The sequence below is a fragment of the Typopeltis vanoorti genome, chromosome 3, assembly GCF_054136105.1.
Source record: "Typopeltis vanoorti isolate ZY-2024b chromosome 3, IOZ_Tvanoo_1.0, whole genome shotgun sequence".
NCBI classification, from domain to species: domain Eukaryota; kingdom Metazoa; phylum Arthropoda; class Arachnida; order Uropygi; family Thelyphonidae; genus Typopeltis; species Typopeltis vanoorti.
The window spans coordinates 109138578-109150904 of NC_143551.1; the positions used below are offsets into that span (position 1 = coordinate 109138578).

The 12327-nt window shown below is 34.0% G+C and overlaps 1 protein-coding gene across 5 annotated transcripts in view; it reads right to left on the minus strand.

Annotated features, from left to right (window-relative positions):
* Positions 1-2028: 2028 nt before the first annotated feature.
* Positions 2029-12327, minus strand: part of LOC150108461 (uncharacterized) — a 591316-nt gene continuing 581017 nt past the window's right edge. For all 5 annotated transcript variants that reach the window (XM_090415866.1, XM_090415867.1, XM_090415862.1 and 2 more), the window contains one exon: positions 2029-3154. In XM_090415866.1, the coding sequence (XP_090271992.1) occupies positions 3015-3154 (140 nt within the window). In that variant the 3' untranslated portion in view covers positions 2029-3014. The remainder of the gene's footprint in view (positions 3155-12327) is intronic.

Consider the following 12327-nt stretch of genomic DNA (forward strand, 5'->3'; position numbering starts at 1 on the left):
GTGTGTGTGTGTACAGGGAAAAAAATTTTTAAAAAAAATTTTTTTTAATATATATATAAAAAAAATATATAGTTTTTTTAAAATTAATTTTTTTTTTCGCACTAGGTGTCAGGCATCATTGTAATTTAATAAAAATTTAGTGTGTTTGGGTAGCCTAACCACTCATTTCTGAAACTCAAAATTTGTTACTCTCTGAAACTTATGTTTAGTATTGTCTGACTAAGTTGAATTTTAAATGAAAGAATAACTTGTTTAATTATTATAGACATACAGGTTGGTTTATAGAGCTATAGCAAGGAAGTAGATAAAAAATAAATATCAACACTTGATTCCTTTTCATCAAAATTTTAAAGCAAAATGCAATAATTATAAACCAGAAATACAATTTTAATAAAGTAATAGACAGCAAACACTTCGGATTTTTTATTTGCCACCTAAAAAACAACATACACCAGCTAGTAACATCTTGAATAGCAGATTCATTAAAGCATCCCTGGGCATAACACTGATCACAAACTCGATAGAATTTATTCTTTCATGATAGCTGTAAGGCTGCACACATGAAGCAACCTTTAAGGTTGAACTATTCTCTTGTTTAAGTGGCAGAAACATTAAAACAGTTTCATTAAAAAAAAAAAAAGTCCTCACAATGAATGAACAAGACAAGTGAATCACCTTTTTTAAAGTTGGCTTGAACACATTCACTGGAAGTTTTAATTTGTAAATGTATGTGTTCAGTTTTCATGACAGATTTTAATTGATAGTTATTCATTTATTTTTTATTATGTTTTTTCTTTTTATTTTACTTAGATATCTTACTTCTGAACTTTAAATGTCATATGACTAATACATAATATCAAATCAGAACATCTCATCTCGTGGTGCTGAACAAACATGTTGCTAGAATTTATTAGCAAATATTTTTACACAGTAAACATGAATATTCTGTATTGCAATAAACAATATATATATTTATATTATATTTCCTAAATGCATTAATCTTGCTGAGCATCTCAACTACTTCCTTCATTCCAATTAAAAAAACAATATTAAATACTCTTTAAAAAACTGCAAGCCCAAACACTGGTTGGGAAAGTTGGTACATAAAAACTGTACAGATTCTTCTTTCCGCTGGCTTCATACATACTGTTAACTTCATATACAGTAAATATTAAGATCACACTTTAGTTTCATCTTGCAAAAAGTCATTTGTATAGACATGGCAGTTGTGCACAATAACACTGCAGGGAAAAAATAAAATTGCTGATTCTATGCTTGCAGATTGATGGAAGGAGGGGGGTGGAAAAGATACTGATGCTCTGGAAGTTTTTTTATTTTTTTTTTAAACTGACTCGATCAACTTATGCAAAACGCATTTTATTTTTGCAGAAAATTTAAAATGCCTATGATAACTGGAAATCTAATCAATTACTGTTACGATATTTTTGTATATCTGGAAAGAAGCAACAGGATTCACAATATATTTTTTCATAATTTAAAGACTAGTTATCTATAGTACTTGTTACATGGTAATAACATGCATTACATTATGTCCTGTGAGAAAAATGGTCCATAATGTATTTTCAGAACTAATATATCAAACATGCACATATGTTTACTCTTTATTTCAATCAGCTTCTTGATTTTAAGGTATAAACTGAACCCATTATCTCAACCACTTGCGCAAATTATTTTACTGAGATATTGAAGGGAGAATGGATCAAGTTTTAATCATTCTTAAATGAATATCCAGACTAAAGATATTTCCATATTTCTGCTATTTTTAAATCAGTTTTTCAATGACAAAAGTTATACCAGATTTGTAATCAAAGCAATAAACTAAATGCTTGTGAAATTTATATTATGAATGATACTGTTAAAATATTTATAACTAAATTAATATGAACAATTTCTAAGATATTAATTTTTATAATATTAGTTTCAATATACCTTTTGTAATGAATATCAAAACTCTTTAACATTAATAAATTACTTGTATTAAAATTTTTAGAACATTTTGTTATTCAGTTCAAGATTCTTATTCTTATGTACACTGTTTTCACTTAGATGAATACAAAAATGTTACTCTGCAGTATGAAAAAGATAAAAATCTATCTTATTGTTATAAATTAAAAGCATACAGTTTAGAGAATATTTCTATTGCTTATATATAAAAATATTTAATGAATGAAAACTTTATTGAAATAAAAAGTTCTCTCTTTACATATTTACGTGCATTAAAATAATGTAAACTTAATAGTAATACTAATTTTGTCATGAAATCTATTCATGCATAATGAAAGTAAAAACATTGGTATCTAAAGTATCACATATAGCTACAGGATAAAATAACTGGATATTAAAATTATACCAGTATATATTAATACCCAGTGTTTTAAAATAAAGCAGGCACCAGTTTTATAAACATATGAACCATTTCTGATTATCAAAACATTTAATTATATAGCAAATATTAAGATTTTAGTGGTCAAATAAGAAATTATGCAAAGTTTACATTGCTGTCTAGGAACATGAGGTGTTTGTCACGTTTTTTTTTTTTTTTTTTTAACTACCATGTACAATATTAGCTACAACAAGTAGACTAATTACATAGCGTTATCCACCTTATGCGGCTTTACAATTCACCGGTAAAGTTCACAATGTAGGGACTTAAAATAAAAATAACAAATAAAAATTACGAATCAATGTTCAACTTTAAAAGAAAACAATAATATAAAAGATGAAATAAAATTATAAAAAAGTAACAAAAATATAGTACAAAATTTACTGTACGATAAAACTTATTTTTTATTTATTCAGAAGAATATCAACATTAATTTAAAGAATGCATTAAACAGAGGACAAAGAGCTATATAGCAAGGCATACTGCATGATTTTGTTACAACCTTTGATTCTTAATCTCACTGCCTGTCAATAAATTGCAAGCGGGAATCAATGTATCCAAATATAGCCTGCATCGTACCCAGCAATTGACTAAACGTATGGTACTAATGTTATTTATTCTTGCTCCAAAACTGGTCCAAACGACTACGGGCTCGATCTAAGACATCTGAAGCTAATGATCTGCTACTAGAAGGCGATACTGCTTGAACAGGAGGTACTTCTTCTGGAGCAGATGGCTTGCTTTTTGTAGCTGGAAGTAAGAGATGCATAAGTAAGAAAAAGATAAGCGAAAAATGAGTGCTAAAAATTGTTCAGAAACAGTTACGGTATACATATAAACATATGAAGATCAATGGAAGTGGTGTTTGCACTCCTCTGCGCTAAACCATCTACAGGAGCTTTTTCTACGCATATATATATATATATTCACCAAATAATTTTATTTATATATTCAAGATACCAAATAATTTTATATAAACTTGGTATTTAATCCTATTTCCCAAGTGAGCAAACAGACAAGTCAGTCAAGTTTGCGCCTGCACGTAGTGCAAGTCTGAGGCAACTCGTGGTAAAGGTTTAAGCTCTGATCACTTTCCTTAGTATTTTTCTCTTAATGTAAAGCACATCCCCTTGCGGAGATGTATGATGCTATGCATTAAAGGCAATGGTCACTACCCATACAATCAAGTTAAGCATTACTTCAACCAGACAATGCTAAGGTTGAATTTTACCTAAACACGTTGCCAAAAGGTGCTTTGACCTTATTAAATAAAATCTCAGGATGAGAGATAGATGTAGAAAGTTTTTTAACTTGGGCATATTATGTATTCAAGATACTAAGTAATTTTATATAAACTTGGTTTTTAATCCTATTTCCCAAGTCAGCAAACAGACAAGTAAGTCAAGTTTGCGCTTGCTGTTGTCTGGTCTGGCTCCCACTGACGAGACCTCAATAAAGGTCGAAACTGGTATGGGTAGTGCCCATGCCTTTAATGCATAGCATCATACATCTCCGCAAGGGGATGTGCTTTACATTAAGGGAAAAATACTAAAGAAAGTGATCAGAGCTTAATCCACCTTTACCACGAGTTGCCTAGAGTGGCACTACCATGAGTTTCCTCAGACTTGCACTACGTGCTGGCGCAAACTTGACTTACTTGTCTGTTTGCTCACTTGGAAAATAGGATTAAAAACCAAGTTTATATAAAATTACTTGGTATCTTGAATACATAATATACCCAAGTAAAAAAACTTTCTACATATATATATATATATATATATATATATATATATATATATATATATATATATATATATATATATATATATATATATATGTAGAAAGTTTATATATATATATATATAACTGGAAATTACAGGTAAAAATTGCCACACATAATTGATACATAAAAACGTTGTATTTTTTCAAGTTTTTCTAACAGGCGTGCCATTGTTTATTGCAAGTGTGCGTACAGGCTCACGTGAACGCCAATATTGAATAACTGCAGCATGGCTATCTGGAATGTTATAACTCAAATTGTTGTTTAAGTGGACAGGGTTCAGCAGGATTTCCCTTGATTCTACAATTTTTCTCTCAAACTCATCATCACAGCGAAAAATATTTTCTGATCTATCCCAGCAAACGGAGTCGCTTTGTTGATCATCATTAGGATTATTTGAAAAAAGAATATGACTAGATAACGCAGTTGCATGAGATCTTTTGTAAGAGATGTCTCTTTTATGCTCTTCTATAAGTAGTTCAATAGATTTGTTAGTTTGTCCAAAATAAGGGATATTGCAATCGCACCATAATTTATATACACCTGGATATTTTAGGTAGTGATGAGTAGGCTTTGGATGGCTGATTAGAGAACGGATTTTAGGAAGTGTGGTGACGAACGTCCTGATATTATATTTTTTAAGGACTTTAGCTAATTTTTTAGAGACTGTGCTAATGTATGGAATGGAGATGCTGCCTTTAAAATTAATAGTTTCTGTTGTGCACTGCCTAGGAGGATCCAGAAGAAATTTCTTAATCGTTTTTTCAGAGTATCCATTTTGTTTAAAGATAAGAGTGAGGTGATTTCTTTCTTTTTGTAGTTCATCTGGTTCATTCAAGAGAGAGCGTGCTCTGTGTCCCAAGGTAGATATAGTTCCAAGTTTTTGTGGTGTAAAATGATGAGAAAGATTATAAAGATATCTATTGGTATGAGTAGGTTTTCTGTATATAGAGATTTTTAATCTTTCAGAGCATCGTGTAAGCATGACATCCAAAAAAGGTAAGGAGTTATTTTCTAGATCAGCAGTAAATTTTATATTAGGATGTTGGATGTTTAGATGATGAAGAAAATCTATGAGAGATGTGTGCCCGTGATTCCAAATAATAAAAATATCATCAACATATCGTTTCCAAACTTTTGGTTTAAATGAGAAGGAAGATATGGCTTTCGTTTCAAAATCTTCAAGGAAGATGTTAGCTAGAACTGGGGACAAAGGATTGCCCATTGCCAGGCTTTGTTTTTGTTGGTAAACGGAGTCCTGATATCTGAATTAACCAGAATGAATGCAATGTTTTAATAAAGCAAACTTTTTTTGGATAATTTGTCCTTTAGCAATGTAAATACCTCGTCCGTAGAAACGTTAGTAAATAAAGATATAATGTCAAAACTTGCTAGGATGTCATTTTCATTGATGGGAATATCTTTTATATGAGAAACAAAATCTGTGGTGTTTTTGATGAAAGATGAAGATTTATCGGAGAAACACTTGAGGTACTTTGCTAGATATTTGGAAAGTTTATACGTAGGTGAGTCAATTCCTTCCACAATTGGGCGAAGAGGGATGTTTTCTTTATGAATTTTGGGAACTCCATAGATGCGTAGGATAAGAGGATGCAGAGAGCGTAAAGAGAGGCGAACATTATGAGGAAGTTCACTCGTAGTCTTTAACAAGTTGTTTGTACGGTTTTGTAATTCTTTTGTAGGATCTTCCTGAAGAATTGAATATGTCGAATTATCTTCAAGTAATTGAAGCATTTTGTTGTGGTAATCTTCAGAGTTGAGGATGACCGTGGAATTGCTTTTATCCGCAGGTAAAATAATAATGTTACTGTTCTGTTTTAGATTTTTTAGGGCTTGTCTTTTAGCCAGAGAAATATTATCTGTTGGAGGTTTAACATTATTGATAATGAAAATCGATTCAATACGAAGAAGTTTCGCCAAATGATTAGGAATGAGTGTACTTGCCTTTTCTATTTTTGTAAGAGATTCTTTAGGGATAAAGTTTGGTGAGGGAATGAAATTGAGACCTTTGCTAAGAATATCCGTTTCCGCATCCGTTAAAATATGAGAATATACATAACAATTATGAATGTACATAACAAGTTATATATACAGGGTGTTCGGGATAAATTTGACAGTTTCGTAAGGAAAAAGAAAATCTTCTTTGTATCTATTAAATTTAATGAATTGACAAAAAAACATTACAGGCAGAGTTAATTACAATACTATCAACAAGATTTACTCAAAATAACCACCATTAGCATCGATCACAGCTTCAATTCTGCTTCGGAACCTCGAACAAGCTGATGCTAGTCTCCCTGGGAAGGGCCGCAAAAACTGTTTTAATTTTATCCATTAACTGGGCTTTTGTATTACTGGAAGTGCAATTGGTGTCTTTTTCAACTGCGCCCCATACAAAATAATCCATGGGGTTAAGGTCTGGGGAGTTTGGAGGCCAAACATTTGGACTGGTGAAGTCGTAGAAATTTTCAGACAACCAATTTTGACTTTTCCCAGAGGTGTGGCAAGGGGCCGAATCCTGCTGCCATACATACGGCCTACCATTGGCTACCCTTGTTATCCAGGGCTTGACTACAGTTAGCAACTCCACGAACAAAGCCCGAATTCCAATGCCAGGGTTCTTCAACACCTGTTCCTGCAGATTTGCGAGGAATTCTGCTGTACGAACGCAATCAGATCGTCTGCTAGGGATCTTTCTTCTTGCTACATCCTCGTAGTCACCATTGCAAGTCTCTAGTTCATGCCTGATTGTTTTTACTGTATTCAGGGAGCATTGGGCAGCAGTCGTAATATCCTTATTTTGATGGCGGGCACGAATCATCATGATACAAGTTATTCTCTTCCATGATTCAGGTGGGTTCCAGCTATCCATCCTTTCTGACATCTTGTATATGAATGAAGAAGGGTCCAAACTTTTAAATGAAGAGAAGTGTGTGTTAATACATGTAACTTACGAAAAAATATAATTAATTATAAATATGTCAAATTTATCCCGAACACCCTGTATATATAACTTGTTATGCTATATATATATATAGCAATCTGCTAATAGTTTCCCTTACTCTGTTTATAACGGTAAACAGTTATTTCTCTTAACTTTTTATTATTTATTTCCATTTCAATCAAGTGAAGCCTTTTGGCTCTTTATTTCAGTAACTTATTGGTGCACCTTCTTGACAACTCGTATAGCAAAGTATATAAGTTCTGCTCACTACAACCTTAGTATTATCTAGGTCTACCTACTCACTGATTAGACCTCAATAAAGGTCGAAACCGGTCTGGGTGACCTTCCCCCATAATGTATAACATCATACATATCCTAGGAGATGTGTTTTACATTATGGGAAATACTAAGGATAGTGATTGATCAGAACTTTATCCACCTTTGCTACGAGTTGTCCTAGTATTGAACCATGTGTTTAGCTTACGCTAGGATTCGCCGAAACTTTTATAGTTTGCTATGCTATATATTCGGCATGAAACTCTTTGATTTCTATCTTTGAGTTTCTTTTTCGGCTTGAAATAATGTGGGATTTAATATCCCCTAAATTTAAATAATTTTACATCACCGAAGTGAAGCCTTTTGGCTCTTTATTTCAGTAAAAAATTCTAACTTTCTTTTGCACTATCGTTAGTAATTTGTGCTCATTTCAGAAAAGCGCCACAACTCCAAATATGTTATTGTATTTATTTTTGTCGCAAACAGACTGTGGAATGCTGATACATTTAAGTATCACTGATCCAGAGAAATACACAGCCATTCCAGCTGAGAAAACGACACTTTTACTTTCCGAACGATGATTATTATAAATAACTTGCGTATTTATCTTACACTTACACTTTTTTTTAAAATTTTTTTGGTGAGAAGTAATTCAGAGGTAGGTCGATTTGTTTGTTTAAACGCTAGTATTAAGGTATGGAAAGAAAACAAATTGATGAATAGGATTTCGACCAAGTATATAATGAATTCATGTGACTATGGTAAGTACTAGATAGCTGGTCGGACAGGGTCAAGTTGCATGGAAAATTTCCCCACACTGTAGCAAAATTAGATAACCAAAATCAGACAACCACAGTTACCTGTCAGCTGCATCGACTGGTAACTGGCAGATGCTTTTAGATCCACCTGTTGTGATAGAAAATCTTACAAGTATCCCACAACAGATAGTAACCTATTCATTTTCGGATACACTCCAAGAGCAAGATCCACATCATGATGACGAATTTCAAGGTACAAAAAACTTCTCCCCTCAGAGATACACCCAACCTGATGGAATCTGACACAATTCTATAGGAATTGTGTCAGATAAAGTTCTGATCAAGTACATTCAACACAATTCCTATAGAATTGTGTTGTTGGAATTTGGGCAAAGGAAGACTGGACGGCTATAGATGTATCAAGTAAGACCTTGAATATCGCCTTTACAAACACGGATGAAGGAATACGTATTCTACCTAAAATAGTTAAAGATTACAGAGAATTTACGAAATTCCTCGATAATAACAACTTACTATATCACATATTCACCTTAAACAGTGAAAATGTTTTTAAGGTTGCACTGTGAGTAGTAACAGAATCTATCTCTACAGAAAAAATTACAATAGATCTTCAAAACAAAGGTTTTAAGCCTATTAAAGTCAGTCTCATAAATAGAGCAAACAAAATTCCTATCCTTTAATATTAGTTGAAATCAGTAATGATCAAAACACATATTTGATCTCCAAACAGTCTGTGACCTGGTTGAGTATCGATGCGTAGAATGGAGAGAAAGGCATGCAGCTACGTCCTGTAAAAAAAAAAAAAAAAAAAAAAACCAAGAACACATCTAGTAAAATGTGCTAATTGTGGAGGACCACACCTGCCAACTACAGAGGCTGCTCTTATTTCCACTTAACAAGAGATCTCAACCAATGCATTACAAAAAGTCCACCTCTGGAAACAAATACTCCCCATCAAGCTGCACTCCCTTCAATAACCAAGAAAACCTACGAAAAAAAGTAATAACCTCCAAAGAAAGATTAACACGACCTAACGTCCAACATAGAAACAAGCTCAACAACACGACGTGTGTGGCAAATATAATAGAAAAAACTCTGATTGGTTTCGGCAGAACCACCCCCACGCAAGAAGCTAACGAAATTATTCTGAAACATACTCAGATAATGCTTTGGGCATTTCTCAATGGCTAGCCAAAACAGGAGACCCGCCTCACTAAAGATTATCAACTGGAATGCAAACGGCTTGAACAGCAAAATTCTAGAATTACAAGAATTTGCCACACAAAATCAAGCAGACATAATCCTCGTCAATGAAATCCATTTTCGCTCAGCCGATAAACCCAGAATAAGAAACTACATCCCTCAATGAAAGGACAGATTGGATGACAGAGGCGGTAGCATCGCCATATTCATCATTTGCCATATGGAGCGAATCCATATGGCAAACTCGAGCATCCTTAAAATCTTCTCAGCATATAATCCTCCAACCAAAAAACTTCTCGACTCCGACTAGAAGTATTAAGCACTGGGAAAATAGTAATAATCGTAATAGTAATAACAAAACCCGGAACAGCAGATTCCCCAACAACAAAGGTAAAATACTGAACAATTTGCTGTCAAGAGGAACATAGCAGTGATCGGGCCCACAGAACTCATTACTGCAGCCCCGACGAATACTGAAAAATGTAGTACACAACGACTAGATACTAGCAGCTAATGACCTCAGCTTAGACCATAATTTCACTGAAGATAATACCATCGTCATTAATTGAAACCATCTTCCTGTAGCCCTTTAAAAACAAAAGTTTCGGACTAGTCCAACACGTAACTATACCGAAGAAATAGAAAATGTCACAAATTCTTTAGAAACTCAGTTACTAGCAGCACTGAGGATCACCACTACAAGTATACACATCCTCAAATTGGCTTCCCGACGAAATAAAACTGCTCATTCGGGAGAGAAATCAATTAAGACGCCGGTACCACAAAACTCTGGCCCCGGATAATCGACAAGCATTTAACAGGGCTACAAATCAGGTTCCTTATCACTAAAGGATTTTCACAATGGGATGAGCACCTTCAACACCTAAATACTTAAGACCAATCCCTCTGGAAACGTATGAAAATGTTCCGAATAACTGCAGATCCCTTCCCCCTATTAGGGAGAATGGGGAATTGGCTATAATGATGCTGATAAAGCCCAAGCTTTTGCAGATAGTTTAGAAAAGCAATGTCCTCCCAACTATCATTATGCAGATCTAAACTTCATAGGAAAGATACACAGTCGGGTACGTACAGAAATCAGAAAAGTAAACTTTCTAAACAGCACTAGACCCGCATCGCCAGCCGAAGTGCATCAAATCATTGGAAACTCAGTACCAGAAAGGCAGCAGGAGAACGCATAAGAAATCAAATCTACAGTAAGAAGAATTACAGCTGGAATGACCTCAAGGCTCCCTGCTATCCTCCTTACTTTTCTCCATCTATATGGCAAACTTTCCTAAAATGCTTTCTATTATTATAGCTTGTTATGCAGATGAGGCACTCATCACAGCCAGATCACTTCGTCACGAACCACTCATCAAGAAACTCCAAATCGTAGCAACAAAATTGAAAAGTTGTTCGCTAGGTTGCGAATCTTCATCAATCCGGAAAAAGGCTCTGCAGTATACTTCAACAGAAGACGAGGAAATCAACTAGAAACTATACACATGTTAAACAGACCTATAACCTGGCAAACCTCCGCTAAATACCTAAGGAGTACAATTAAATAAAGACCTGCACTTCAGAATGCATTTGGATTACATTACCACTAAAGTCAATCAGACTATCGCTCAGCTCTATAAAAAATTAAAAAAAAAAAAAAAAGTCACCTAAATATGAATAACAAGATTCTGCTTTACAAAACAGTGATAAGACCTCTCTTAACTTACGTCTCACCAACCTGGGGACATACCACTGAAAGTAATATCAAGAAGCTACAAATAATCCATAAAATAAATGCCTAAGGATGTACTGAACGCATCCCTTAATACCAGACAGGCGATCCTTCCTAAAAACTACCGCTAAAAAAAGTTATTTTATAGCTACCGACAGCCAGGGCCGCGCCGAGCCGTGCGGTTATGCAAATTGTGCGCCACACAAGGGCGCTTGAAGATAGGGGCGCCATTTCACGACGGGAAATAATTTTTTTTATGTCTCAGATAAATTGCATACATAGATACTGTAATAATTATATAATTATATATATATATATATATATATATAATATTTATAACACATTACAATTGTGAATAACAGATACTTGCAAGTTAATAATTTTCTTCCTCGAAGCTTAGCAGAGCTTATCTGAGGAAGATAATAGATGATAGATGGTGGTGGTTTCATGGTTATGTTTCTATACTGGTCACAAGCCAGGTGTTGATTTTACTGTTTATTGGTACGTGCTTGGAAGACTTCGACTGCTATTACAGTTTAACTTTTTTTTTTTTTTGTGCAAATAGGGTTGGATTTAGACATGGCATGTTTGTTTCTTTGTGTTCTTGTAGTGATGGTTTTTTGAGAGGGGCTTTGTCATAGGTTTGTGCGTGTGTGTGTGTGCGTGCGTGTGGGGGGGGGGAGAGAAACAGGAAGTGCTCTAATTTTCATTCTCGCTATAATATTTATATAGCGCCTGTTTCAGCTCTCTGTATGTTCCTAGGTTTCTGTTGTCGAAAGGCAGTTTGTTTATCATGTCAGGTACGTAGAAGTTTCGGGTGGCTTTGCCGTATGATTGTTGTATTTATATGTTATGTAGTTTGTTGACTGTTGTCTTGTTATTTGATATGTTGTTCTGGTTACTCTGTAGGTTGGGCTGTAGTAATGTTTTAACATGACTGTGTAGTGGCATAAGTGTTTATCTTAAATATTTTGTGTTTTGTCCGTGCTTCCTGCACAAGAGTGGGTTGTTCCCAGAATATCAGTTTTACCATTTTATCTTGCAACCATTGTAGCCTGTTAAGTCTGTAGTCTGTGCAGAATGCGTATGATGTGATTGCATATCTTAAAATGTTTTCACATAATGCTTTATAGATTAGTATTTTTATGTGGGTTGGGGCAATGTCTTTTAATCTGTATAGTTTAA